Source organism: Meira miltonrushii (assembly GCF_003144205.1).
Source record: "Meira miltonrushii strain MCA 3882 unplaced genomic scaffold FA14scaffold_1, whole genome shotgun sequence".
Lineage (NCBI taxonomy): Eukaryota > Fungi > Basidiomycota > Exobasidiomycetes > Exobasidiales > Brachybasidiaceae > Meira > Meira miltonrushii.
This window is the reverse complement of record NW_020289943.1, coordinates 3,488,010-3,513,343: the sequence shown is the minus strand read 5'-3', so window position 1 is coordinate 3,513,343 and position 25,334 is coordinate 3,488,010. Positions and strand designations below refer to the sequence as shown.

Sequence of the window (25,334 nt, the reverse complement as noted above, 5' to 3'; positions counted from 1 at the left end):
AGCGATAGTATAGTACATTGTTTGAAAGAGAATAGGTATCAAAGAGAGTGGGGGTATGTTATTGAAATGTACTTTTACTCGTAGAATCTTCTCCTTCTATCTCCTGCGAGAACGATGTTTCACTCGTTATATCTGGCAATCGCGACGTATCCTCTCCCGCCTCTGAATCCGTCTGTTCATCGTCATCATCTCGTCTAGCTTCTTGGCCTTCCTCAACCTCCTTCTCGTTCTGCATAGCGTCCAATTCTGCCGGATGTAGAACTCTATTCCCGGAAGAATTGACTTCAGGTTCATACTTTGACAGGATAGCATGACGTGCTTGTGCAACCATTGCATCTATCAGACCTTTGCATCTTTGGTGTGCTTCTTCTAGCTCTGTGTTCAATGGTGCCTCTTCATCGGATACGCTTTCATCATCCTCCAAGTCACTTTCGCTCGCTTCACCGCTCTCACGATCCTGCATTCCAAGAGTTTCACCAAGCGAACGTCCTTCACGTAATCGTTTCTTTAATTCTCGTATTTCCCTTGCTTGTTTCAATTTCACAACTTCTAATCCACCATTGATCGCCAATAAACTTTTATTGGTAATCTCTAAATCCAAAATCTTTCTGTTCGTTTTGGCTTCTAATTGCTCTGCACCCAGTTCAACCGTTGGTGAAAGAAGCACATTAGGCGAAGGAAGCAGTCCATTGGTCGACGGTGAAGCAAGTGGACCACTGCGGAAAGCAGATCCGTCACCCGTAGTAGACGGTGAAGGCAAATGACTTGGTGACTCTAACGCAGTACTACTTGATGATCCCGTATAAGAATCGCCAAATGAAGTATTTGCAAATTGCGTAGACATTGCCGTTAGTGATGGTCTCTTTGGCGCTGCACTGAACGAAGAACGACCAACAGAATTGCTTTGCGTGCCTGAGGTGGACGATTGTCCGCCTGCTGATACATTTGAGCCATGTGAGATCCTCCTTCCATCCCGTCCATACGAAGACCGAGTAAGTGTTGGTGATGGTGATCGGCTTGCACTTCGCTGCAGAGGCTGTTGAGCTGGATTGTAGGTATTTCTGACCAAAGGTGTGACGTACGAATTTGATCGTGCGTGTTTGGCAGTAGGCGTATTATCATACGATGGATTGGTGACTTTGGCAGTGAATGTCGGCGTTGCTGTGCGAGCATGGTAACCTGACAAAGTACCTTCTTGACCTTGAATAGCCGATATTGGCCGAACCCTGGCTTTCGCTACGGGAAGTGAAGGAGATTCAGATCTTCGATTTTGTGAATGAAGTGAAGTGCTGCTACTAGCATTCGCACTACGCATTGCACCAGCATACAGCCGCGAAGGACTGGGCGATCTAGTTGTCGTCCTTGAAGATGAGGCACTGCCATCTGCAGAGCGAACGTGAATGGATGCATTCCTTTCAAAGTTTGAGGGAGATGTGATCGGATCGAAGCCAGATGGTTGAAAGGGAGATCGTACGTGTGGTGAACTGTATGCCGATGAAGCTGATAGCGGCGGTCTGCTGCTTGGAAGTCCATTCGAGCTAACAGTACCAGATCCTGAGACCATTGAGTTCATGTTCACCTTTGCTTTCCTCACTACACCATTGGATGAGCCAATGGAGGGTGAAGAAGCATGACCTCGATTGGCTGATGAGCTTGTAGGTCTACTCTGCTGATTTGTGCCGCCATCGTTCAAGCTTGATAGGTCTATTCGGCCCATGACCTGAGGTGAGAGATCGGATTAGCATTTATTCACACTCCACATGCATTTTATTGACTGGAAAATACTCACCTTTCTCTTTGTCGTTGGCGTAGACATGATGTCGGGATGGAATGGTAGGATGCACGTTCAAGTGTACCTGATTTGTCCCGAGTTCAATACGCCCACTCTAAAAATGCCAATGACGCCTCCTATCTTGTCAGACTGACAAATTTCACAAGAGCTGCTATAAGATGAGACACAGGCGAATTGTACCCTATCTCTTTTTGAGCTCATCGATCGTGCAAGTTAGCCATTTCGATAATGAGTGGTTGGAAGAGAAGACCTGACAATTTGTGAAAGATTTTAGTGATTGTCCCTCTAGATTGAATGACGATCGTTGTAAAGTAGAATCCCGAATTAACTGCTTTTTTGACGCGTAAATCCATACAGACAGTGACGGGGCTTCCTCAACTTTTTGGGATAACAGCCACAAAGCCAATTCCATCTTTTTTTTATCAATTTGGACTGAGAAAATGCAACGCGTGCAGATACGCACACACGCGTAAGATTTGATCGAATAAAGTGTTGTTCTTTTCTGGTTTGCAACGGGATCCCCTTGCATCTTGTTTGCTCAGTAGACCAGGTACGATGCTATTCTGAAGATCATTGCTGTTTAGAAAATTGTTCAGCTTCAGTGACAAGTCAAATATTGCATGCATATATGGGGTGCATAAGCCTATCGTGTGGTCTTGGCGATTGAAGAACAACATTCCTCAATTAACGCTAACAAAAAGTTCATCAGAAACAAGAAGAAAATTATATTTGACAAAAGTGACAGAAATACATGAATGATGAATTAATGAACAATGAGAAGTTGACCAGCAGTCTCTTAGGTATATGCTATTGAATGGTATGTCTATTGCTTAAATGCTCTTGTGTCGAGGAAGTTGGATGCTCTTTGTTGTGCTTCTGTATCTTTGAAAGCGACGATACCAATAATGATACCAGCGGCAAAGAAGACCAGAGAAATGATAAGCCAGAACACCCCCCAGCAACGACTGTCGCCTCCGACATGTCTGGCAAAAGCGCTTGCATCGGACTCGTTCACTTTGCGGCTGTTGAAGATAAAAATAAAGTCAGTTTTACTACTCTCCTGCAAAAGATGATTTTCAGAGACTCACAAGATCAAATCGTCGCAAATGTCCCAAAGCGAATATAGGCAGGACATGACTCCCTGTGATAAGAACGTATAGGAATGTTTGCAATGATGTCAGTAAACTTTATCAATGATGATCATGTATCGCGCGCGTGTGTAGTACTCACCAAGAACAAGACAAGGTATTGCAATGCCACGCCGTGTGCAATGAACCAAAACGCAACAATGATGCCAGCCATGCACAAGAGCAAAACCCAAGTAAGCCAATCCCTTCTTGCCCACCAAAGTGTAAAAAGGAAGAATACGCCAATGACCAAAGTCATAACTTTAGCTGCACGAATGTCAAAAGAGGTTGCAATCATTGCTGCTCCAATAAGACTACTTCCTAAATAGCCAGCCGGTAATGTTAAAGCCGGTATTCCTCCTCGCATTCTCGTTGCTCCACCTTCGTTTGGATCGAGATGAATTGATTCAATCTTTGCACAAGTTAATAAGCCCATAAAAGCATGACTGAATTCATGGAATCCGACTGTTAAAAGTTTGAAAGGATACAGTAACAATTTTAGATAAGGTATATTCCATAACAAGACGATTACCACAATATACACGCATGCCACGATCACCAACGTTCTCTGATCGGCAGTTGGCACGATTCTACTTTCACGTTTTGTGAGTAAGTGTTCTGTTGCTCTTGCTTGTAATTCTGACCATGTTGGCCATAAATCTGGAGTAGGTGCCATTCTCAATGATAAAAAGATGATGAAAGAGAGAATGAGAAACACAAAAAGAGGAGTTTAAAATGATGAATTGCGCCCTCTTTCCTTTGTACTTTATTAAGGTTAAAAAGTGTTGGTTAATGTGGTGTCTACTACATGCTTTTCTTGCCGTGGTGTAGTGCCGAAACGCGTAAGAAAGCTGTGTACCTGAGGCAGTGCTTCTCATTTAAATATTCGCCGGTACTGCGTGGGTGTATACGCCTGTCAGTTTAGGAAAGTTTCCCAGAATAGAACCCCTAAAAAAGATACAAGAAATGCATACAATCAAACTACCATCCAATCACTTCTGCTCGTTGAATCAGAACACCAGATGGTCCTTTAGCATCATGGATAACATCAAATAGATACTTTGCAGCAGTTTCTACCGTTTGACGACCATTGAAACCGTTAAGTGCTGTTGCTGTATGACCGGGTGCAAATGAAACTAGGAAGAGCAGGGGAAACAACTTAATTAACTCTGAGTGAGAGACTCTCTCAAACACACCACTCACCTATCCTCCAGTCAGGACGCTGTTTAGACAACCAAACCGTATATGCATTCAAAGCAGTCTTGGAAGCGGGATACATCATTTCCGTATTCCCATATTGCGGCGAAGCAGAGTTTGTCATATTTACAAAACTTGACAGACCTGTACTAACATTGATGATCGCCGGTCTATTTTTTGACTTTTCAAGAATTGGTAAAAATGATGTCGTGACTGCGATTGGCCCGATTAAGTTTGTGTTGAATTGATTTTGCATACCCTCAACAAGTTTATCTAGATTGGAAAAATCATCCGGCACTATAACAAACAAACAGGTCACCAAACATTCAGGATATCATATTGAAAAGGGAAACTCACCATAAATACCAGCGTTATTGACTAATATGTCCAAAAAAGGTATTTGAGTAGCAGCTTTCTCAATTGTCTCATTCTTCGTGATATCGATCTCGATCGGGATCAGCTCAGTTTGAGCGCTCCTCCCACTAGGAATATTGATCTTCTCAATAGCTTCGGTAGCCTTGGCCAGCGATCTTGCTCCTACATAAACCCGAACCTCTTCAGATGAGTCCGAGATGAGTTGCTGCACGGTAGCATATCCAATGCCTTGATTTGCACCAGTAATTAGGATATCGATCATCTTTGATTATATGAGAAGTGGTAAAGAAAGATGTTATCATCAGTCAATGTGATCGCCTTTTATGTTCATGCTGAGTTGTGAGCCCGTCAATTGCTGAGCTTTAAGCGTTGTGTTCGGCAATGCAGGCTAACCTTAAAATTCACCGAAAAAGTACAATTTGCGCACGGCCTTGTAAGGGGGCGAGCACTTAATCAGTGTAAAAGGGGTGACTTCAGGAGTGTTGTTCTGTTGTACAACTCCTTTGCCTTTTCATGATGACCGTCACCTAATCGAATATGGCAGACGATTCCGTTCCACATGAAGGATTGACACATCTCAAAAAGTATGATGTCAAGGACAGCAACGTCGAATTAATAGGATCAAATTTAGATCATCAAGTAAAGTACAACTCCGCACAAACAGAACCTGCATGGAAAAAAGTTGGACAAGAAGCAGGGCTGTTCATTTGGCGAATTGAACAATTTCAAGTCATACCATGGCCAAAGGAAAAGTATGGGAAATTTCACGAGGGAGACAGTTATATCGTGCTACACTCACGGAAAGTCGGACAGGGCGAACATGAACACCTCGAACATGATATCTTCTTTTGGCTTGGGAAAGACACATCACAAGATGAAGCTGGAACAGCTGCTTACAAGACGGTAGAATTGGATGAATATCTGAGCGGGAAGGCGAGTCAACATAGGGAACTACAGGATAATCCATCGGCTGAATTCTTAAGCTTGTTTCCCCGCATTACCATCTTGCATGGCGGAGTGGCTACAGGATTCCGACATGTGGAAGAACAGAAGCCAGAAGAAACGCTCATCTTATACCAAATCACAAAAGCCATTCCCGCTCAAGGATCCAACACACCTTCTGCCAAAACCAGCACCTTGGTCAAACAGGTCGAACCAACATTCGCAAGCCTTGTGGAGGACGATTGTTTCATACTGGATCGAGGTACAAAGGTGATTGTATGGCAAGGCAAAAAAGCATCTCCGATCGAAAAAGCAAAAGCTGCACAAGTTGCTCATGATTTGACGCTATCAAGACAAGCCTCTACAGAGGTGCTAGCCCAAGGTGACTCGAGATCATTCGCATTCTTAGAACCACTTGGCGGTAAATCTACGGACCCAATCCCATCCAGTGCAGATCGTCCCGCAAGCGTTCCCGCAGGAAGAAGACCTAAGCGACTCTTTAAACTCAGTGATGCCTCTGGACAATTACGGTTTGATCTTGTTAGAGAAGGACAAGCTTCTCAATCCGATTTCGATAGTCAGGATGTCTTTCTACTCGATACTGGCGTTCATATTTGGGTATGGCAAGGAAGTGGAGCCAGTGCAGGCGAAAAGTCGTCTTGGCTTAAAGTCATTTATGCATATATTCATTCCTTTGATCCATCTGATAGCCAACCGCATCTTTCGCCCGTTGCCAAGGTAAACGAAGGCAGCGAGAATGCGGCTTTCAAAGCAGCTCTTGCAGCATGAGCGTTGGATGGTGTTGTATCATACAGTCACAAGACGGCAGATTTCGCCGTGCTGCCATGATTGAAGATAATAGACTTTCTACAGAACAAAGGCGGAGATGATTTGTCTAATTTGCTGAATTATGTCTGACGGGATAGCCCCGTCTCAATTCAGCAAATGAGTTCTTGATAGGAGAGTGGAATTGTGAACGAATATGCACGCGGCCACTCCTCATAAGGGACTGAGAATGAATTTGCGGTGCCGGCATGACATTGATCGGAGCACCTTTTATCATACGCAATTATGATAGCTGAGTTGCCACCGAATAAGAATGAGTTGAAAGTGGATCTTGATGTACTCCTTTCTGCCATCACCTCTCCCCTTTGCATACAACACCATGAAGAACATCGTTCTCGCTTTGATCGTTTGTGTTGCCACAACGATTGCAGTTCTGGCAAACAATGGAGCGCCAAAAGACTTCCAAAGGTCATACAAGTATTGGCAATTCCAGGTAAATCGAAATGGGATCACATACGAAAATATGACGTTCCCATGTTTTCAGCCGGATGCAAGATGTATGGGTGTTTATGATCCTGAAATGGAATACGAAAAGTATGAGATCAACGTTTTGGGAGATACGAAAGTTACTTGTAACGAAAAGTACCGTACTGGAGAAGGTGCACAAGAAAGAACAGCTTATTCTGGTCGTTGTTTCGGTACAGGGCCGGCCACTTACCTGATCACTTGTCGAGATCCACCAAACGATCCCAATTACGCTAAAGGATGGGCAATTTTGCATTTCAAATCAGATCATACATACTTTTCAACAAATAATGGAGCAAAAGGAAGATTCCCTGAACAACTCAACAATACCGTTGAAGCAAATCCGTTCAAGGACCATGATTATTCCCGTGACCTGTTTGCTACGGTGGAAATCTTTTGCCCCATTCAGATGTCGGAAGGATGAAATTTCTCTTCAGTCAATTTATGCATCTTTTGTACCTTTCTGTCGTTATGATGAAGTGAATAGTACTTTCTTTCTTGTTTTGTCTGAATCATGCATGCTTGGCTTAACGAACATTCTGTAAACGATGCGCCGCCGCAATGCGCCATTTTCTGAATATTAGTTGCACTTTTCCTTGGCGATTCGGCTGACGATAAGAATGATCAGTTTTGATGCAATTTACATGCATACACATGTAAGGTACGTATCACAACGGGCAAAAATGATGATCAAAATGTCAACTGAATTGCAATTTTCATGAAATGAAGTTTGAATCAATTTAGACGGTGCCGTTACTTAACTGCAATCGGACAATGGGCACAAGGGTGCTCATCTGTTTGATTCAATGCCAGAAACTTGCACAAAAGGACCTTCTCAGCACAAAATGACAGATTACAAACACCGCGCTTGAATTGTGGCGCCGAATTTGGTCAGAACAAAAGAAAAACGGATCCTATCAGTCCGCTGCAGGAGTAAAAAAGCTTTGAAAGGGAAGTAAAAAAATAAAAGATCGACGATAATCATTTCATTCCAAATTAACAGGACCGAGCAAAGTGCAGATCCAAACAAGAGTATAAAAAAGGATGTCAAATTATCGCATCTTCTCCTCTCCCTTCCTTTCTCTCTACACCTCTCTCTCAACAAACTTCCCCATCATGCATTCGCTCAACGTACTACTTCTTTGCTTCACAACCCTCTTTATCTCAATCGAAGCAAGACGACGATATGGGTCAGAGTACAGTCAGATGCTCACAGGCAAGCACAAAGGAGCAAAAACAGTGAAATGGAAAAATGTAGCTGAAAACCCAACAAAACGTAAGAGAAATTATGATTCATCCTTGATCGGTGGCATTGACACCCTTCTCAATATACAAGCAGGAGTCCAAACATTAACGTCTGCTGGCATTGAATTCGTTGATTATCATGACATCGATTGCACAGAAGCTGGAGCAAGATGCATTCAAAGGCACACCGAAGGAGTGGAACAACAAACCGTTTCGGTGGAAGCCTTGATCGACACAAGCGTCGAGTGCGATGTCAACTTCGAATCAGGCGATGACTACTCAAACCAGAACAGATTCCTACAATGCATCACCTTCCAATCAACCAAGATTCGAGTTTCATGTCAACGTCCTTCAAATGCTTACGTTGAAGTTGATTTCCAAGTATCTTCAAGCAGCTTCCAAGCTGAAAACGGAGCAAGTGCACGTTTCATCTTTGGCGGTATTCCAACAGGAGAATGGCAAACACAAGGTGATTATCAAGGCACATCTGCTATTGTCGAAGTGTATTGTCCTTAATCGAAGATTGGGTGTTCTTTCAGTGGCTTCTATCATATCTACACATTCTTTTCATAATCTCGCTCTTTTTCAAAAATGAATATCATTGTGCACATTCTCGGTCGTTAAAGCATGACCTTCGTTGTAACCAACGACACTCATTGATCTACAGAGCATTTGACGTGCAACGTTTCTGCCTTCTTTGAGGAGTAATGGGGGACGTCTGCTCTGCTCGCAATCGTCCATTTTGGATCACTTTCCCACATGGCTGAAGTTTGCTCACCATAGACGTAGAAGTATGCATACTCGGTACCTTTACTGTATACTTCAGTCTTGCCAAATGTGGCAAAAATGTTACGGCCGACCGGAGTTGAATTTGGTCCTGAGCAATTGACTGTCACGTTAGCAAATTGTCTATCAAAGTCGAAAGCGAAAGCGCAAAGGCCAGAAGGAGTACATTCGATATCTAAGTTTGCATCATTTTTCATGGTAAAACCATCTGGTGACTTTTCCACTTGTATGCATTGTTGCCCGACATCTGTGCCGCAATGAGCCACTGCACCTTCTTCTGTCCATTTATAGCCGTTGGTGAAAGCGTGTACCATTTGCAAGGATACAAGGAATGGAAGAGCGAGCGAAATGTACTTGAACATGATTAATTAGTATCTGTGTGTAAGAGAAGTATAAGAAGAAAAGGTGTTTGGTTTGCAGGGAAACTTTATTTTGGAGCAGAATGCCCTTTTTATAGTTTTCATCATTCAATGTGGCTCTTACCAGGAGACATCATTTCGAAGAAAGGAGAATGGAGATATACAAAAATGAGCTCTACGGTCAAATGAACGCCTTCTACCCCTTATCGATCGCCAAACCAAGGCATCGGTACTGTGAAACGATAGTCACGAATGGCCAAGGGGAATGAATAGGCTAAAAAGGATAGATGAAAAGGAGTATGGATGGATTGTGGAGAATGGGCGTATGAAGGAGAATGAACAGAATGCTGAAATAGGAAAAGTTAAGGAGGGTGAAAATGATGAGACGTATGAATCATCCTCTTAAGACCGGGTGAAGAGCTTATTGAGAATAAGAGAAGCCATGGTATCTTCATGTTGGACCTCGCCTGCATGAGTCACTACACTAAAAAGTATTCCAATACCTCTGCATAAGGCATACTTCATTATAAGCGAGCCGAATTAGTTTCAACACTTTATATTTAGCAATGTTAGATAAAGTCTTTAACATAATTTGGACTTCCAATTTTATCCGAAATATGAAAACGACAATCTTTGTGCATATTCTAGGTATTTGTGTATATTCTAGAACTTTAAAGATGAGGTTTATTATGCATATATCATGTACATTTGACGTATAAAGTTTCAGCTTTCTTTTTAGGATAATGATCAAGGGCCAACTGCGAAAAGAAAGATGATAATGAATAGATTGATCAGCTTTCATGTCACTCGTATATTTACCCGGAATACTCACTGCAGCCTGAAGAGTATAGTCCTCTTCACTCTCCCACTTGGCGGTAATGCCTTCGCCGATAAGGGCATAGCTAGCATACTTGGTACCTCCGTGGGGAACATTGACTTTACCGAATCTGGCTAGTATTTCGCCTGGAATACCCGAACTTTTGCCTTGTTGATCCAAACAGGTGATAGTCATATTGGCATGTTGTTTGTTGAACTTGAACGGGAATACGCAATCACCAGAAGGAGTGCATGAGACATCCAAGTTACCGACACTTGTGATATTAATACCATCCATAGGACTTTCGAATTTAATGCATTGTTGCGCGGTATTTGTGCCGCAGTGAGCCACTGCACCTTCATCTACCTTTTTATAGCCATGATCACCAACTTGAACTTGGCCAGTTGAGAAGGCTTGTACCGTTTGCATGGATACAATGACCGAAAGAATGAGAGAAAAGTACTTGAACATGATGTGTATAGGAATGAGAAAGTGTTTGGTTGGGGAATTTGTCTGTTCCAAGGAAAAATAAGGCCATTTTATAGCTTTTATTCTTTCAATTCGTTTCCTTTCATAGGAGATATATTTTATGACGAGGAGATGGAAAATAGGCGAACATGAGCTTAAAATTTAATGATGGGCGTACTTTTTATCCCTGAATTTCGTAAGGATAAAGAGCATAGACGATGTCAGGAGCAAAGACAAGGTTGCGTAAGGTATGGAGAATACGTGGCTAAAGGAGAATAGATAGGCTGAGGAAAGTAGATAGATTAAGGAGAGTAGAAAGATTAAGGAGAACGAGATAGATAGATCAAGGAGAGGTCACGCTTAAGACAAAGTTTCGTTTTCTGCCATTGATTAGCAGTATTGATATTCTAGGTCATCAAAGAATAAAAATCGATGTACATCCTACATCAATAATCTGCTACACACTTCATGTGCAAAGTTTCTGCTTTCTTTGAAGGGAAATGATAAAAGTTCAACTGCGAAAAAAGAAATAGGAGAAGAATTAGCACGTAGATCAAGTCATTGTTTTGCAAAGACACTCACAGCAACCCAAACAGTCCACATTTGAGCACTCTCCCATTTAGCTGAAATACCCTCACCATAGACCGAAAAGTATGCATACTTGGTGGTACCGTTATTCGGAATTTCATATTTACCGAATCTAGCATAGACATTACGAGGTACGGTGCCTGTATTTGGTCCCATACAATTAATCGTTACGTTTGCACTTTGTGTGTCAAAGTTGAATGGGAACACACAAACGCCGGATGGAGTGCATGCGATATCAAGGTTACCATCGTTTGTGATGTTCACGCCGCTCAATGGAGTTTCAATTTGCAAGCATTGCTGCCCAATGTCCGTGCCGCAATGAGCAACTGCTCCTTCGTCAACTCTTCGGTATCCATGATCGCCAACTTGAACTTGGCCGACTCCGAAAGCATGTGCCATAGATGCAAGGGCAAAAAGAGCGAAAGAAACGTGTTTTAACATGATTGTTATTTGAGTAAGGATGAGATTGGGCTTAAGTTGGGGAATCGTGGTTGTTTGTCATTGAAAAAAGCGCCGATTTATAGATTTCATTTTTGAACGCGGCTCCTCTTTTCAAGTGAAAAACAATCGGACGGCTTCCTTTCTGCGTTTCTCGTATTCCGCTGTTTCTCCTTATTCATAGCAACGGATCAATTATGCAAAGATAAGTTTCAGTATTCATCATAGGCAACTCTTTCACCTTAAGCATTCTTCAAGAAGGTATGCAAACTCTTGGAAAGGGTGAAAATGAATGTATTAAGGAGTATGAAGAGTATGGATAGGATGATAAAGATGAATAAGTCAAAGAGGATGAAAAGGATGAGGAGGATGAATGAAAAAAAAGCGGATCGAGGAGGATTACCTGAAAATGAATAACCTCCTGAGCGGCGAGGCGCAAGTATCATATATCATCTTTACAGTCGATAAAGAGTTCATTAGCAGGCTTGTGGGTAAACGTTGGATCATCAGGCTGTAATTAGGAGAAAGGTAGTACCATCAGCCTTTGTAACATATTCCCCTTTCTTTTGCATACTCACAGTAGTGAAGCGTTTCGCATTCGTACTAGTCGTGTTTCCCCAATGTGCTTCAATGTTGTCTCCCTCGGTCTTGTAGCTTCCGTAGACGATTCCGATTGGGAGGACTTTTTTTTTGCCGAACAATTTCACGTCAACATATGATCCCGTAGGCTTGCCAACAGCATTCAAGCAATTCACAGTGAATTGAGCTTTGTTTCCCTTTTCCGTGAAATTGAATTTCATCGAGCAAAGATTGGAATAATCACATTGAATAAACAGATCATCGGATTTATTTGTAACGCTAATCGTATTGAAAGTCTTGAAACATTGGTAATCGGTGTTGTTTTGGCCACAATTGGGGTTCGCACCTGTGATTCGGACCGTACCTTTACCAAAATCTCCTGGGTCCACTGGTGGATCATAGTTGCCGGAAGGAGGAGTTTTTTCACCTTGAGTGAGAGCCATCTGAACGATAGCAAACAGTAATGCCAGAGAGAAGAAAATTTTTGTAGTGCTCAACATTGCGTCGAAAAGTAGTGAAGTGTGTGTGTGATAATATGATGGTATAAAGGTAGGATTTGACTCCTCGCATTCTCATGAATTGATAGGATTTGATTTCTCGCAATCTCATAAATTGGGGAGGCTTCCGAATCTAGGAACACAAAAGCGGGCAATCTAGCTGAGTTTGAATCACAGCGGAACTTTATTCAATTACACTGTTGGATGCGGAATTCCGACGAAAAGAAGGAGCCTTATGAAAGGGGTCATCATGATAAATTCATCGAATTAGGGTTATGTTGGAATTAAGTATTAACAAGCGGGGAGGGAAACGGTCTGAAATTAAGATGACTAGGCTCAGATTTGTTTAGGGCATACAATGTAGAGCGTTTCAGCCTTCTTTGAGGATGGTTTTGGTGTACCGTACTGTCAAAAGAGTGAATAAATTGTCAGCGTAATGTCTATCATCACATGTCCACTTCTTCAAACTCACATTGCCCTTCAAACCCACATTCATGGTATAGTCTGCATCATTTTCCCACTTTGCCTTGACGCCCGAACCACTGACGACAAAGTATGAATAAGCATCAGCTGCAGAAGAAGCAAGATTGCCTCTGCCTAAGAAGACGTGAACATTGACGCCTTGATCTTCTCCCTGAACATTCAAACAGTTGACAAGGAAGTCGCTGTAATTACCTGGTTGATCGAAGTTGAAAGCAGTTACGCAAAGACCATCTGGTTGACATTTGATATCGACAGACTTAGGGCTGTTATCGCCTTGCAAGGTGCCAGAACTTTCTACCGGACGGTTTTGTGGAACTGTAATACTGACATTATCAAGTGGTTGAATTTGAATGCATTGTTGTCCTGTGTTTGTTCCGCAGTGTGCGATCGCACCAGTGTCCACGATCTGATATCCCTCACCGCGATGGCCTGGGAAAGGTGTAGTACCAATAGGTTGATCAGAAGCGTTTCCAAATTGGAACAAGGCAAGGGCCACAAAGGTGAATAAGCTGATTTTAGACATGGTTTTAAAAAAGAGGGAGTTTGATGTTTTGAATGAGATTGAGGCCTGTTAAACTCTTTCTTAGGGATATTTATACCTTCTCGATGTATTGTACAGATTCAGTAATATGAATACGACATTCTCAAGCCGGCGCGAAGACATTGAACGGAATGCCACCTGTCGTTTAAATATCAGATGCGGCCGCCATATCTTGCTCCTCCATTTCGCAAGGGGGGTAAATCAGTAGCGGTATACCTTTGCCGAAATATGAGTAAATATAAACACAAGATCAATATAGGTTATGGCCCCTGCCGTTTGGTGGAAAGCGCTCAATATCTCTTTGTCTCGTATCTGTTCCGTTCACTTTATACAAATACAGAAATGCCAAAGGGATTCAGCGAATCAAGATCTGGTCACAACTATCAATGATGGATCAATATCATCGAAATTGCTCGTGTACACCCTCAAAAAGATTCATAAGTTATTGACGATGCCAAAATTAAGGGCGGCATGCTTCCCGGTCCGAAAATTTAATTATTGGTGTTTTAACACTAGGAGTAAGAAGTCTCCTGCATAACATTGAAACGGAGAGATGAAGTAGCAGAACAAAATTTCGATCGGGCACAGTCATCGCTCCCATGATTAGGGTTGTATGGGACAACGAACGTAGAGGTTTTCCGCCTCTTTTGCAGAAGCTTTTGGCTCATCGTTCTGTAGAACGTACAAGAAATTTGTCAGAATTGGTTTCTCCTTTCTTTTCATTTTCAAAGTCTCTCAAACTCACATTACTGGTAAAGCCTGCATCAGTTTCCCATTTTGCGTTTACGTTGTAGCCTACGGCAGTGAAGTAAGAGTATGCTGAACGATGCTCTACACTTGTCCTACCTAGATCCATGCGTACATAGGTGGAAGTAACTTCTTGACCTGCATTATTCAGACAATGAACAAAAATAACGAGTTTTTCCCCTTCTGTATCATCAAAGTCATACGGAACCACACAGCGACCGTCTGATTGACAGCTGATGTCAATTGCTGTCATGTTGTATAAAGTTGATATACTGAGATTCTTGAACGGGTCAATTTGGAAACATTGTTGTTTTGTGTTGACTCCACAATTTTTGATTGTTCCGTTGTCTACCATCCGGTAGCCGGAACCTCTCTCGTCTCGTGGTATATCTCCCTGGTCATCGGCAGCATCAATTGCCATTCCATTTTGGAAGAGGGCTAAAGCTAAAAAGATGTATAACCAAGACATTATAGAGTAAGGGAAGCTTGATGGTAAGGAATGAAGACGTGAGAGAAGTGAAGCAGCTTTTTATCCCTTTCGCATAATATGCAATCAAGCAATGAGATTATCTTTTGTGAGATCCTCAAGCGGGCGTTAAATTAAGGACGGAATGCCACTCCGAAATTAGGTTTCAGCGGACCAACGAGATTTTAGCTTTCGATAAATAATGTATCTCTCCTGACCTCAACGCCATCAATTACACGGTTCCACTACCGCAACCTTACTGTTATCGGATATATATAAATGAAATTAGATTATAGGGGGAATAGGTCAAGAAAAGATAGCACAGGATTTTTAATCATCGCCTGCATGTATCACAAGAAGTCGAAGAAGAAAGGATTTGCTTTCTTAGAAGAGAACACGGTCATGATTTTATGTTTGGAAGGAAGTCCTGGTCAGTAATGAAGCTCGAGGAACAAAAATTTTATAGAGTACTCACGTTTGTAGTATGGTGTGTCTCAAAGAGCAAAGTGAATTCGATCTAGCATAGACACACTCTTTCTACATAGTCCTAGGTGGGGCAACGAATAAAGAGTTCTTCTGCCCTCTTTGAAGAAGGTTTTGGGTCATGATTCTGTAAGGTGGTATGAAAATGGTAAGTTTCATCTCTCCTTATCCCACAAAATTTGTCAAACTCACATTGCTGGTATAGCCTGCATCAGATTGCCATTTTGCAGAAACACCATGACCCCTGGCAACGAAGAAAGAGTATGCTGAAGAACTACTACCTTCTACACTGCCTTTGCCCAAATCCATGCGTACATCTGCTTTTTGGTCGTACCCTTTGTTATCCAAACATTTGACGGTAATCTCAAGTTTTTGGCCGTCAGTCTCAAAGTCAAACGGAGTTACACAGAGACCATTCAGTTCACAAATAGTATCCAATACTGTATCGTTGAACTTAGTATAAACAGCGATTCTCGATAAAGGCTTAACTTGGTAACATTGTTGTGTTGTATCGTCTCCACAACCTCCGATCGTTCCATTCTTCACCACACGATAACCTTCCCCGCTCTCTTCATGTGGAACCTCGCCCTGATTACCTGGGTCCCCAGCTGCCATTGCATACTGGAAAAGAGCTAAGGCGTAGAAGATGAATAACCAGGACATTGCTGAGTAAGAATTGTTTGTTGTTGAGAGTGAAGAATGAAGAAAGGAAAGACTTGAAGCAGCCTTTTATCCATTTCGCATAAACTATGCAAACAAGGTATTTGCATCTCCGTTGTGACATCCCTCAACGGGCGTCAAAATACCGAAAGGAATACCATACTGAAATTATACTTCAACGGCCGACCTCCTTTGGTTTTTTACAAACGATCCTTCTCCCCCTTAGATTTCATGACATCCTTGAATGGTGTCAAAGCACTAGACGGAGTACCATACTGAAATTAGAGTTCAACGGACTACCGTTTTTGCCTTTAATAAACAATACATAGTTCTCCTCCTAACCCTTGAATGTTGTCAATTAACCCTTTCCGTTCCACAAAATTTGACTACTCTTTACAACCCGTACTTTTATTAGCCAGAAAAAATAGGGAAAATGAAATTAGAGGTTATGGAAAAGGGGTCATGGTAGGAGAGACACAAGAGTTTAATTATCGCCTATAGAGTATCACAAGCAGTCGATGAAGAGGTCTTCGGCCTTCTTGGAAGAGTACACCGGCATGACGGGCTGCTTAGAAAGAGGAGACTGAGGTCAGCACATGAACAAGGGAAATGAATTGGAAAAAATACTCACGCTTGTAGTGTAAACATCATCATAGGCCCATTTTGCTTTCATGTTACCCCTAAGAACAAATGAAGCATAGGCTGAACTATGAGCGGAAACGCTACGAAGACCTAAAGTCACATTAATTGCCGAACCGGTAACTTCACCATTGTTGTTTAAGCATTGACCGATGAAGAATGATGTCTTGCCCCTTTTATCAAAGTCAAAAGGTAGAATACAAAGACCGGAAGGATCACAAGCAATATCTAATGGCTCATCGGTCAAAACAGCAAAATTATCGAGACCGGTTTCTACTGTAAAGCATTGTTGGCCTGTGTTGATTCCGCAATGAGAGATGGCTCCTGTTGGAACTTGACGGTAACCTTTTGTACGACCGCTATCTGCTACTACCATTGAGGTGATAGCTAAAATAGCAACAAGGCCTGAAGTGAATTTGAACATTGTGAAATAGAGTTGAGATGTTAAAGGAGAAGGGGATGATTGAGGCAAGATAGTGTATGTATAGTGCATGCTTATATACCTTTCAACATAATTAACCTTCATCTCAGCAATAATCACAGGAGTTCTATTTAAGGTACATAATATACAATTCGGCTCCTTGAACAAAGTTTTCGGAATTGCGCGTCTTTCATTTGACACAAAACGGAATGGTCAAATTGCGGGTGACATTCATAAGAATTGTGACATCACCCTTTGTAGCGCTCCTTTCCAAGTCATTTCATCCCCGAAAATGCCAAGAAAACCGGATCATTAGAGGTATAAAAGCGGCAAGACTTGAGATCACAACTCACTCCACTACCCCATCTTCCTACTGTTCAGTTCAGCATGTACGTTCCAGTTCAACCATTCTCCCCAAACGGAGTAGCATCGAAATTGCTCACTTGGTACCTCACCCGTATCAACCTTAACGGTGTTACCATTAGCCAAGGAAATATCACCTGTACAGGTTCATCAAACTGTGTTATTCCTCTTTTTGATGAACGGATCATGGCGCTCTCCGTTTTGGATAAAACGCATGCGCAATGCACAAAGAAATTTAAAGGACAAAACGATAATATCGATCGTTATTCAGGTATGTATTCAGGGAAACCGTGGCAAAATCTCATTTCTGACTTTTTTCTCCGCTCCTTCATCCGCCCTTAATTTCAGGTATTTGCAAACGTGATAATTACGGCAACGATATTGCGGACGTCTTTCTTGCCGAATGCAAGTCGAATGTAGACGACTACGTCCTCATTACGTACAACAAGGATAACAGCAATTTTACTGCAAATGGCAACGCCCGTGCCTTATTCAGCCCAATTCGAGTCGGCGCAATCGATCTTTACAAAACTCAACAAGTCAGCAACGATGTTTCATCTGATGTGTATTTGTACTGTCCAACGTCTGGTGTTGTATGATTAGCTGTCATAATATGTGATCTCATTACCAGTCTCTATACATCTTCCTCTCTATCAATCACTCGCGATCTTTTGCATTCACGCTGCTTTCACCTGCTTTTGCGTCCCCGTCACTCCAATCTCCCTTTTCCAGCAGTTGACGTATCAAATCAATGCATCGCTTATTCTCCTCTTCTGTACCGATCGTAATACGCAAACAGCCCGGGCAGCCAAGTTCCGAGCTCCTATTTCGCACCACAAGGCCACGCTCTTCTGCCATTCGTTTATAAATCATTCCTGCTCGAGCATTATCAGGCTTTCCTCCTTCTTCAGCTGGTTTGTCCAAAATGGTTGCCAAGAGAAAGTTTGCTTCATTTGCTCCTAAAATCGGTCCAACTCCTGGAAGTTGTTTCAGATCGGCTTCCAAGGTTTTTCTGTTCTCTAATAGCGTTCTCACATTCGTACGCATTCGATCCAAACCTTGCGGGTTGAGTGCCAAAGATGCCAAGTGAGCCGTTGGAACAGAAATATTGTAAGGAGCTTTAGTGTTATTCATAATTTGGATTAGGCCAGGTTGTGAATATGCAATTCCCAATCGAATAGCTGCCAATCCGAAACTTTTGCTTAATGTTTGTGTGACGATAACATTCGCATATTCATTCACCAAAGAAACCGCACTGACGGGAACATCTGCCTTTCTCACGCCGATCCTCTGTTCTTCTTCTGCAAAATCGATGTATGCTTCATCTACTACCACCAGTCCCTTAAAGCCGGGACAATCTAGAACTTTGCGGATTGATTCAAGGGATAATAGTGTACCGGTAGGGTTTCCCGGAGAGCAGAGGAAGACGATCTTGATGCTTGGGTTACTAGACAGTGTTTGACAGACATTTTCTGTGTCCAAGGTGAATGCCCCTCCTTCAGTCACGAGTGGTACACTGACAACGTTGAGATCGTTCACTGCTGCACAAACGCTGTACATTCCATATGTAGGTGGGCAGATTAAGATCGAATCTTTGCCTGGAGCAGCAGCAACACGTTGTATAAGATCCAAAATTTCATCAGATCCCACTCCAAGAACGACATTGTTCTCTGATTCGACATTGCGAAGCTTTGCAAGTGTTGGCTTCACTCCATACAGAGATGGATCAGGGTATCGGTGCAGGGAAAGAGGATCATCTGATCCTGATCCAGTGATTGGTGTGGCAGCCTGCTTAACTCCGGCTCCTGGAACTGCTCCATTTGCGGCAGGTGTGACGTTGGCAGTGTGAGGTATCGTCGATCCTGCAGGCAAGGAGTGACCTAAACTGTTCTCATTTGCATCAAGTAGGATTCCATCTTGATAGTCATCCCGAGCGCATCGATATGGCTTCAATGATAAAATGTTTGGTCGAATGATATCTTCTAATCGGAAATGAGCTGGCTTTAGTTGTTTGATCTTGTTGGCATCTTGTGCCGATACACCAGCAACGGAAGCCATATTGGTGAGGATGAGTTGATGGTTGTTGGATAGTAAAGACGGACAAGATCTTCCTACATGCATGCACCTCCAGTAATCTTCTCGAGTCACTGACAAGAAGAAGCACGCTAACGCCGCGCCACAAAAGCCTCTTTTCAGCGTAACGCCTTATCATCAGAAAAAGATTAAGATTCGCATTGTCACACGTGAATGTATGCTTCGCCAAACCATCATAATGGTAACGAGCACGTCTTGAAATGGTTCTGCTGTCCATAATCAGAAAGAATAAGCTGAAGGAGAGGGAACTACGAATCTTATTCCTCGGACTAGATAATAGCGGAAAGTCAACGATCCTCAAACGCATTCAGGGAAAAGACGTTCATGATGTGAGCCCGACTTTGGGATTCGATATCTTTACGATATTGCACAACGGGTGAGTATTATTGTCTTTCCACCATCATTAATGCATTAGCTGACTTCACCTCATGCTTGAACCTCTCAGGTACACTCTGAATATATGTATGTCTCAGCCATGCTAGGCTTGCAAGTTGCTCGCATTTCTGACATTATTCCTCCCGCTTTTCTTTTTGACAGGGGATGTTGGAGGACAAAAGACATTGAGACCTTACTGGCGCAACTACTTTGAACGAACGGATTGCATTGTTTGGGTAGTAGATTCTGGAGATCGTGAACGCATTGAAGACTGCAAGACGGAGTTATGGAGTTTATTGGGCGAAGAAAGACTAGCAGGTGCAACAATCTTGGTATTTGCCAATAAACAAGATATAAATGGATCCATGAATGCAACAGAGATTCGTAAAGCACTTCAATTGGACGATATTCGAACGCATTCATGGCGCATTCAACCGTGCAGTGCAATGACAGGAGAGAACTTATTGGAAGGGCTAGAATGGGCAGTGAAGGATGTAGGAAGTCGTATATATTTCCATGGAGCCAGTAATATTGCTTGAAAGTCAATGTATCATACTCATAACAATCTATACCCCTCAATGATCATCACATCATAGCAACAAGTTGTGAATCCGAGATTCTCCTAGTATTGGACCGGACTTTAGCGTTCATCCAGGCCCTTATGCCATCAACACACGTAAGCAGCTCAGCTCAGCTAAGCGTGCACGCCAAATTGATACACGTCTGCTATTGTGGAGCTCGAGCCACCTTTTGGCTTGACAATTCGACGTGATTCCACCAGCGTAGGCGCATACAGTGCACTAGCCCAGTGCAACAAAGACGTCGTCATCAGAATATTCTTAAAAAGGTTTACTGATAAAACAACTCATTCCTCTACTCTCACCCGATCATCCTCATTCAAAGAGAGATATAATAGCAAGGGTGTCAAATTGATCTTTCTCTTTTCTACACTCATCATCGTCAAGCTCTGTTTGGTGGCGAACTCTCAGTCCTAGCAAACAAACAAATCAAATTGCCACTCTTCAGTACATCCTCATACACAACACAGTATGGCGGACGCAGACGCTAAACCTCCAGCTCCAGTTCCAGCTGAGAACAAGGATGAGGTGGCAACCGCAATCCTAAGACAAAAGAAGTCACCCAACAGACTCTTTGTCGATGAATCAACAACAGATGACAATAGCGTTGCTTGTCTATCAGAAGCAAAGATGGAAGAGCTCGGATTATTCCGTGGTGACACAATCTTGTTAAGAGGAAAGAAGCGTCGTGATACCGTTTTGATCGTTTTAGCAGACGAAACAACAGAGGATGCGAAGATCCGTTTGAACAAAGTCGCAAGAAACAATCTACGTGTCAAGTTGGGAGATATGATCACAGTCCATGCATGCAGTGATATCAAATACGGAAAGCGTATTCACGTTTTGCCCTTCGATGACAGTGTCGAAGGTTTGACTGGTAACATCTTTGATGTCTATCTCAAGCCATACTTTTTGGAAGCATACCGTCCTGTTCGCAAGGGTGACACATTCACCGTTCGCGGTGGAATGCGTGCCGTTGAGTTCAAAGTGATCGAAACAGACCCAGCAGAATTCTGCATCGTTGCACAAGACACAGTCATTCACACAGAAGGAGATCCAGTCAAGCGTGAAGATGAAGAGGCAAACTTGGCCGAAGTTGGATATGATGACTTGGGTGGTTGCCGCAAGCAATTGGCACAAATTCGTGAAATGGTTGAATTACCCCTCCGTCATCCCCAATTGTTCAAGAGTATCGGTATCAAACCTCCGCGTGGTGTTTTGATGTTTGGTCCTCCTGGTACCGGTAAGACATTAATGGCCCGTGCCGTTGCTAATGAGACTGGTGCATTCTTCTTCTTGATCAACGGTCCCGAAATCATGAGTAAGATGGCTGGTGAATCCGAATCAAATCTACGTAAAGCATTCGAAGAAGCAGAGAAGAACTCACCAGCAATCATCTTCATTGATGAAATCGATTCTATCGCACCAAAGCGTGAAAAGACAAATGGAGAAGTCGAACGTCGTGTTGTTTCACAATTGCTCACATTGATGGACGGTCTAAAAGCAAGATCAAACGTTGTCGTCATGGCTGCTACAAACAGACCCAACTCTATTGATCCCGCTTTGCGTCGTTTCGGTAGATTCGATCGTGAAGTGGACATTGGTATCCCTGACCCAACCGGTCGTTTGGAAATTTTGCGAATTCACACCAAGAACATGAAGTTGGCCGAAGATGTCGACTTGGATCAAATTGCCACAGAGACACATGGTTACGTCGGCTCAGATATTGCCAGCTTGTGCAGTGAAGCAGCAATGCAACAGATTCGTGAGAAGATGGATTTGATCGATTTGGAAGAAGAGACAATCGATGCCGAAGTTTTGGACACACTTGGTGTCAGCATGGAAAACTTCCGCTTCGCTCTCGGTGCTTCCAACCCATCCGCCTTGCGCGAGACTGTTGTGGAAGTACCAACAGTTACCTGGAAGGACATTGGTGGATTGGAAAAGGTCAAACAAGAATTGCAAGAGACAGTCTCATACCCAGTCGAACATCCAGAGCTATATCTCAAATTGGGACTTGCTCCCTCAAAGGGTGTTTTGTTCTACGGTCCACCTGGTACAGGTAAGACTATGTTGGCCAAAGCCATCGCAAACGAATGTCAAGCCAACTTTATCTCCATCAAGGGTCCCGAATTGCTTACAATGTGGTTCGGTGAAAGTGAAGCAAATGTGCGTGACGTTTTCGACAAAGCACGTGCCGCTGCACCATGTGTTATGTTCTTTGATGAATTGGACGCTATTGCAAAGAGCAGAGGTGGCTCTTCGGGTGATGCTGGAGGTGCTGGTGATCGTGTGATCAACCAAATTTTGACAGAAATGGACGGTATGAACGCCAAGAAGAATGTTTTCGTCATTGGTGCTACCAACAGACCTGATCAAATCGATCCTGCAATTCTTCGACCTGGTCGTTTGGATCAATTGATCTACATCAGTTTGCCCGATGAAGCTTCCCGTCTCAGTATCTTCACAGCCACACTTGCCAAATCACCCTTGGGCGAAGGTGTTGATCTCAACTTCCTTGCCAAACACACCAATGGATTCTCTGGTGCTGATATTGCTGAAATCTGTCAAAGAGCAGGTAAATTGGCCATTCGTGAGACTATTGAAGCGGCGGTCAAGGCACATCGCGAAAAGACGGAGAAACGCGCCGCTGCTGGAGGTGATGTAAAGATGGAAGAAGATGGTGAAGCAGGCAGCGCTTTGGACGATCCATTTGCCGATGCTCAACCAAGAATCGAGAGAACACACTTTGAACAAGCAATGATGTTTGCCAGAAGATCAGTGTCTGACGGTGATTTGAGAAGGTATGAAATGTTTGCGCAAAACCTTCAACAATCACGTTCGTTCGGAAGTAGTTTCCGCTTCCCCGAATCAGCTGAAGGAGGTGCAGCAGATGGAGGAGCCGGTGGAGCTGGTATGGGAGGAGGAGCAGCATTTGGTGCAGATGCTGACGATGACGATCTGTACGCTTGAAAAGCTTCTCACCCCTCATGACATATAAACATCTAGAATATCTTGTTTTCATTTTTCTCCTTTCTCTGAACTGTAATTCCAAATCATTCTATCCCAGATGTGTTTCTTTTCACTAGCGAAGAAAGAAGAATAAAATAGTATCATATTAGACTCCATTCACGGTTGATTGTTAATTCATACTTAGGTAAGCAGAATGATCATTTTGTTGTTTCGTTGCAGATCATCAACATGTTATGAGCTCTATTTCCCATGCAATAACAAACGTGCCTGCATTACATTCTCTTCCAAATTGGGAATGATATGCGATTATATAAGTCAATTGTATCCCGTTTCCGATCTTGGTAAGTATGAGAAATCAAAGCTATTCACATCTATCTGCGCATATCTGTATGTTGAATTTCTACCCTTTCGTGTTCTAGCTTGGTTTAACTACTCCGATAGGTGAAAAGAAAGCTCTTTTGCATAACTTCAACTAGCAATACAGATTTGATGCCCACATGCCTACCTCCCAAGAAAAATCGCGCGACGCGTAAATAACGCCAGAAAGAGGTAAAAACCTACTCTACACAATCGAAAAGAATAAATTGGATGCCGATAGGCGGCTGACTAGTGTTACTTGGCTGCGTTTTTGCAAAACTTCTTGGGAAAGAGGAGGATAAATTGAACTCCTAAATGCAGCGCGCTACGCAATAAAGCGGAGCGATAGAAAAAAAAAGCCTCTTGAAATGCAAAAACATTCTTGCTGCCGCATTATGCCCAAATACCTCCCATTGTTTGAATCGGAACGCACATTACCGCACACAACCCCAATTCATTTTTGATCTTGAAATGAATTTGTGCAAAATGGGCGCGGCTAAGAACAAAGAAGATTGACTATAGAACAATTGGATTTTTTATTCATGCGGTTCAAAGTTTCCGCATGGATTCTGGTGTCAGGCACTTGGCGTGTGAAATGGAAACCGTGATGGAAGGCGTTCAAGGAAAAGGCAAGATGGCGTAGAAGGCAGAGCAGTATGTTTCCAGTGAAGAACGCGCGCGCGTATACACTCAATCTGCCTACCTGCCTTGCCTACGTGTGGGTGGGTAAGACGATTTACACAGACTCCAATTTACGCCGCCCCGATTGCCATCAATTAATCACACACGTCCCTCTTTTCTCTTCTTTATCATCACAATCTCCCATCTCTATCACTCCCTTTCCCTTTATTTCCCTCTGTTTCTCGTCTCGATAACGGTAACGACTCGAACGCGAATCGCATAAACACATTCATTCTCAACTTGAAATCAATCTTTAACAACAACACAACACGACGCTGGCAGTCATCATCTACACAATGAAGCTCACAGTTTGTTCAGTATTATTGGCCACTTTGTTGGTCGCATCATCATCAGCTTCTGCTGAAGTACAAGATGCTTCTTCTCCTTCCCTTGCACGTCGTCATCACGCAAAAATGCAACAAGATTTGGAAAAGAGAGGAATCTTTTCCGGTCAGGCAACTTGGTACGGTTGGAGTCCAAGTTCAATGGGTGCTTGTGGTGGAAAACTTCCTCAAAATGGTTACTATGTAGCTTTGAACGCTCCCCAATACGGTAACTTAAACGCACAATCACCCATGTGCAACAAACAAATCACCATCACAGACGGTACAAAGACTACACAAGCAACCATTTTGGATGCTTGCCCAGGTGATGGATCTACCTGCAAATGGGGCTCTTTGGACATGAGCAGACCTTTGTTCAGCTACTTTAACGATTTCGGTCTTGGTGTCTTCAACATCAGATGGTGGGTCACCGGCGAAGAAGGTAGTGGTAGTGGTAGTGGCAGTGGCAGCAGCGGAAGTAGCAAGAGCAACAACAATGACAGCAACGACGACAGTGGCAGCAACGACAAGAGTGACAGCAGTGACAGTAGCGATGATGGTGCCGCTCAACGTGCAGCTGCCGCAAAGAAAGCACAAGATGCAAAGGATGCTAAGGCAGCCGCCGCAAA

General features: G+C 43.0%; 15 protein-coding genes across 15 annotated transcripts; 6 read left to right on the top strand and 9 right to left on the bottom strand.

Annotated features, from left to right (window-relative positions):
* Positions 1 to 38: 38 nt before the first annotated feature.
* On the bottom strand, positions 39 to 538 carry FA14DRAFT_159763 (uncharacterized protein). Its single transcript, XM_025498373.1, has one exon. The coding sequence runs from the start codon at positions 461 to 463 to the stop codon at positions 59 to 61; it is 405 nt and encodes a 134-aa protein (XP_025358279.1). The 5' UTR covers positions 464 to 538; the 3' UTR covers positions 39 to 58.
* A 1,964-nt stretch (positions 539 to 2,502) lies between these two features.
* On the bottom strand, positions 2,503 to 3,595 carry FA14DRAFT_166906 (uncharacterized protein; the record flags this gene model as incomplete). Its single annotated transcript, XM_025500053.1, has 4 exons — positions 2,503 to 2,814; positions 2,881 to 2,933; positions 3,023 to 3,512; positions 3,564 to 3,595. 4 exons carry the CDS (start codon positions 3,593 to 3,595, stop codon positions 2,616 to 2,618), a joined length of 774 nt encoding a protein of 257 aa, XP_025358278.1. The 3' UTR covers positions 2,503 to 2,615.
* Positions 3,596 to 3,900: 305 nt separating this feature from the next.
* On the bottom strand, positions 3,901 to 4,753 carry FA14DRAFT_177253 (3-oxoacyl-reductase; the record flags this gene model as incomplete). Its single annotated transcript, XM_025500729.1, has 3 exons — positions 3,901 to 4,055; positions 4,123 to 4,413; positions 4,474 to 4,753. 3 exons carry the CDS (start codon positions 4,751 to 4,753, stop codon positions 3,901 to 3,903), a joined length of 726 nt encoding a protein of 241 aa, XP_025358277.1.
* A 202-nt stretch (positions 4,754 to 4,955) lies between these two features.
* Positions 4,956 to 6,388, top strand: FA14DRAFT_21526 (actin depolymerizing protein). Its single transcript, XM_025502008.1, has one exon. The coding sequence runs from the start codon at positions 5,029 to 5,031 to the stop codon at positions 6,220 to 6,222; it is 1,194 nt and encodes a 397-aa protein (XP_025358276.1). The 5' UTR covers positions 4,956 to 5,028; the 3' UTR covers positions 6,223 to 6,388.
* On the top strand, positions 6,388 to 7,259 carry FA14DRAFT_21523 (uncharacterized protein). The gene has a single exon (XM_025502007.1). It carries the CDS (start codon positions 6,554 to 6,556, stop codon positions 7,166 to 7,168), a length of 615 nt encoding a protein of 204 aa, XP_025358275.1. The 5' UTR covers positions 6,388 to 6,553; the 3' UTR covers positions 7,169 to 7,259.
* A 601-nt stretch (positions 7,260 to 7,860) lies between these two features.
* Positions 7,861 to 8,505, top strand: FA14DRAFT_177250 (uncharacterized protein; the record flags this gene model as incomplete). Its single annotated transcript, XM_025500728.1, has 1 exon — positions 7,861 to 8,505. The coding sequence occupies one exon, from the start codon at positions 7,861 to 7,863 to the stop codon at positions 8,503 to 8,505; it is 645 nt and encodes a 214-aa protein (XP_025358274.1).
* A 137-nt stretch (positions 8,506 to 8,642) lies between these two features.
* On the bottom strand, positions 8,643 to 9,137 carry FA14DRAFT_153317 (uncharacterized protein; the record flags this gene model as incomplete). The annotated part of the gene is made up of 1 exon (XM_025497589.1): positions 8,643 to 9,137. The coding sequence occupies one exon, from the start codon at positions 9,135 to 9,137 to the stop codon at positions 8,643 to 8,645; it is 495 nt and encodes a 164-aa protein (XP_025358273.1).
* Positions 9,138 to 9,832: 695 nt separating this feature from the next.
* On the bottom strand, positions 9,833 to 10,422 carry FA14DRAFT_153316 (uncharacterized protein; the record flags this gene model as incomplete). Its single annotated transcript, XM_025497588.1, has 2 exons — positions 9,833 to 9,892; positions 9,967 to 10,422. The coding sequence occupies 2 exons, from the start codon at positions 10,420 to 10,422 to the stop codon at positions 9,833 to 9,835; spliced, it is 516 nt and encodes a 171-aa protein (XP_025358272.1).
* Positions 10,423 to 10,865: 443 nt separating this feature from the next.
* Positions 10,866 to 13,527, bottom strand: FA14DRAFT_177247 (uncharacterized protein; the record flags this gene model as incomplete). Its single annotated transcript, XM_025500727.1, has 6 exons — positions 10,866 to 10,934; positions 11,002 to 11,387; positions 11,905 to 11,956; positions 12,024 to 12,467; positions 12,879 to 12,926; positions 12,994 to 13,527. 6 exons carry the CDS (start codon positions 13,525 to 13,527, stop codon positions 10,866 to 10,868), a joined length of 1,533 nt encoding a protein of 510 aa, XP_025358271.1.
* Positions 13,528 to 14,209: 682 nt separating this feature from the next.
* FA14DRAFT_153312 (uncharacterized protein) lies at positions 14,210 to 14,761 on the bottom strand (the record flags this gene model as incomplete). The annotated part of the gene is made up of 1 exon (XM_025497587.1): positions 14,210 to 14,761. The coding sequence occupies one exon, from the start codon at positions 14,759 to 14,761 to the stop codon at positions 14,210 to 14,212; it is 552 nt and encodes a 183-aa protein (XP_025358270.1).
* Positions 14,762 to 15,305: 544 nt separating this feature from the next.
* Positions 15,306 to 16,964, bottom strand: FA14DRAFT_188013 (uncharacterized protein; the record flags this gene model as incomplete). The annotated part of the gene is made up of 4 exons (XM_025501635.1): positions 15,306 to 15,368; positions 15,434 to 15,862; positions 16,455 to 16,466; positions 16,533 to 16,964. 4 exons carry the CDS (start codon positions 16,962 to 16,964, stop codon positions 15,306 to 15,308), a joined length of 936 nt encoding a protein of 311 aa, XP_025358269.1.
* Positions 16,965 to 17,246: 282 nt separating this feature from the next.
* Positions 17,247 to 18,086, top strand: FA14DRAFT_21508 (uncharacterized protein). Its single transcript, XM_025502006.1, has 2 exons — positions 17,247 to 17,595; positions 17,673 to 18,086. Exons 1-2 carry the CDS (start codon positions 17,349 to 17,351, stop codon positions 17,921 to 17,923), a joined length of 498 nt encoding a protein of 165 aa, XP_025358268.1. The 5' UTR covers positions 17,247 to 17,348; the 3' UTR covers positions 17,924 to 18,086.
* FA14DRAFT_131038 (putative histidinol-phosphate transaminase) lies at positions 18,051 to 19,464 on the bottom strand (the record flags this gene model as incomplete). Its single annotated transcript, XM_025496925.1, has 2 exons — positions 19,161 to 19,464; positions 18,051 to 19,112 (listed from the first exon to the last, which is right to left on the bottom strand). Coding segments are annotated over exons 1-2 (1,347 nt in total), but the record flags the coding sequence as incomplete, so codon positions are not given.
* A 750-nt stretch (positions 19,465 to 20,214) lies between these two features.
* On the top strand, positions 20,215 to 23,344 carry FA14DRAFT_163584 (valosin-containing protein; the record flags this gene model as incomplete). The annotated part of the gene is made up of 2 exons (XM_025499827.1): positions 20,215 to 20,287; positions 20,871 to 23,344. 2 exons carry the CDS (start codon positions 20,215 to 20,217, stop codon positions 23,342 to 23,344), a joined length of 2,547 nt encoding a protein of 848 aa, XP_025358266.1.
* Positions 23,345 to 24,795: 1,451 nt separating this feature from the next.
* Positions 24,796 to 25,128, top strand: FA14DRAFT_118922 (uncharacterized protein; the record flags this gene model as incomplete). Its single annotated transcript, XM_025496322.1, has 1 exon — positions 24,796 to 25,128. A coding segment is annotated over one exon (333 nt), but the record flags the coding sequence as incomplete, so codon positions are not given.
* Positions 25,129 to 25,334: the final 206 nt, after the last annotated feature.

Coding starts and splice junctions, on each gene's coding strand:
- FA14DRAFT_159763 (XM_025498373.1), bottom strand. CDS start 463: ATGCAGGATCGTGAGAGCGGTGAAGCGAGCGAAAGTGACTTGGAGGAT.
- FA14DRAFT_21526 (XM_025502008.1), top strand. CDS start 5,029: ATGGCAGACGATTCCGTTCCACATGAAGGATTGACACATCTCAAAAAG.
- FA14DRAFT_21523 (XM_025502007.1), top strand. CDS start 6,554: ATGTACTCCTTTCTGCCATCACCTCTCCCCTTTGCATACAACACCATG.
- FA14DRAFT_21508 (XM_025502006.1), top strand. CDS start 17,349: ATGTACGTTCCAGTTCAACCATTCTCCCCAAACGGAGTAGCATCGAAA. Junction 17,596..17,672: donor TAATATCGATCGTTATTCAG/GTATGTATTCAG, acceptor CCTTAATTTCAG/GTATTTGCAAACGTGATAAT.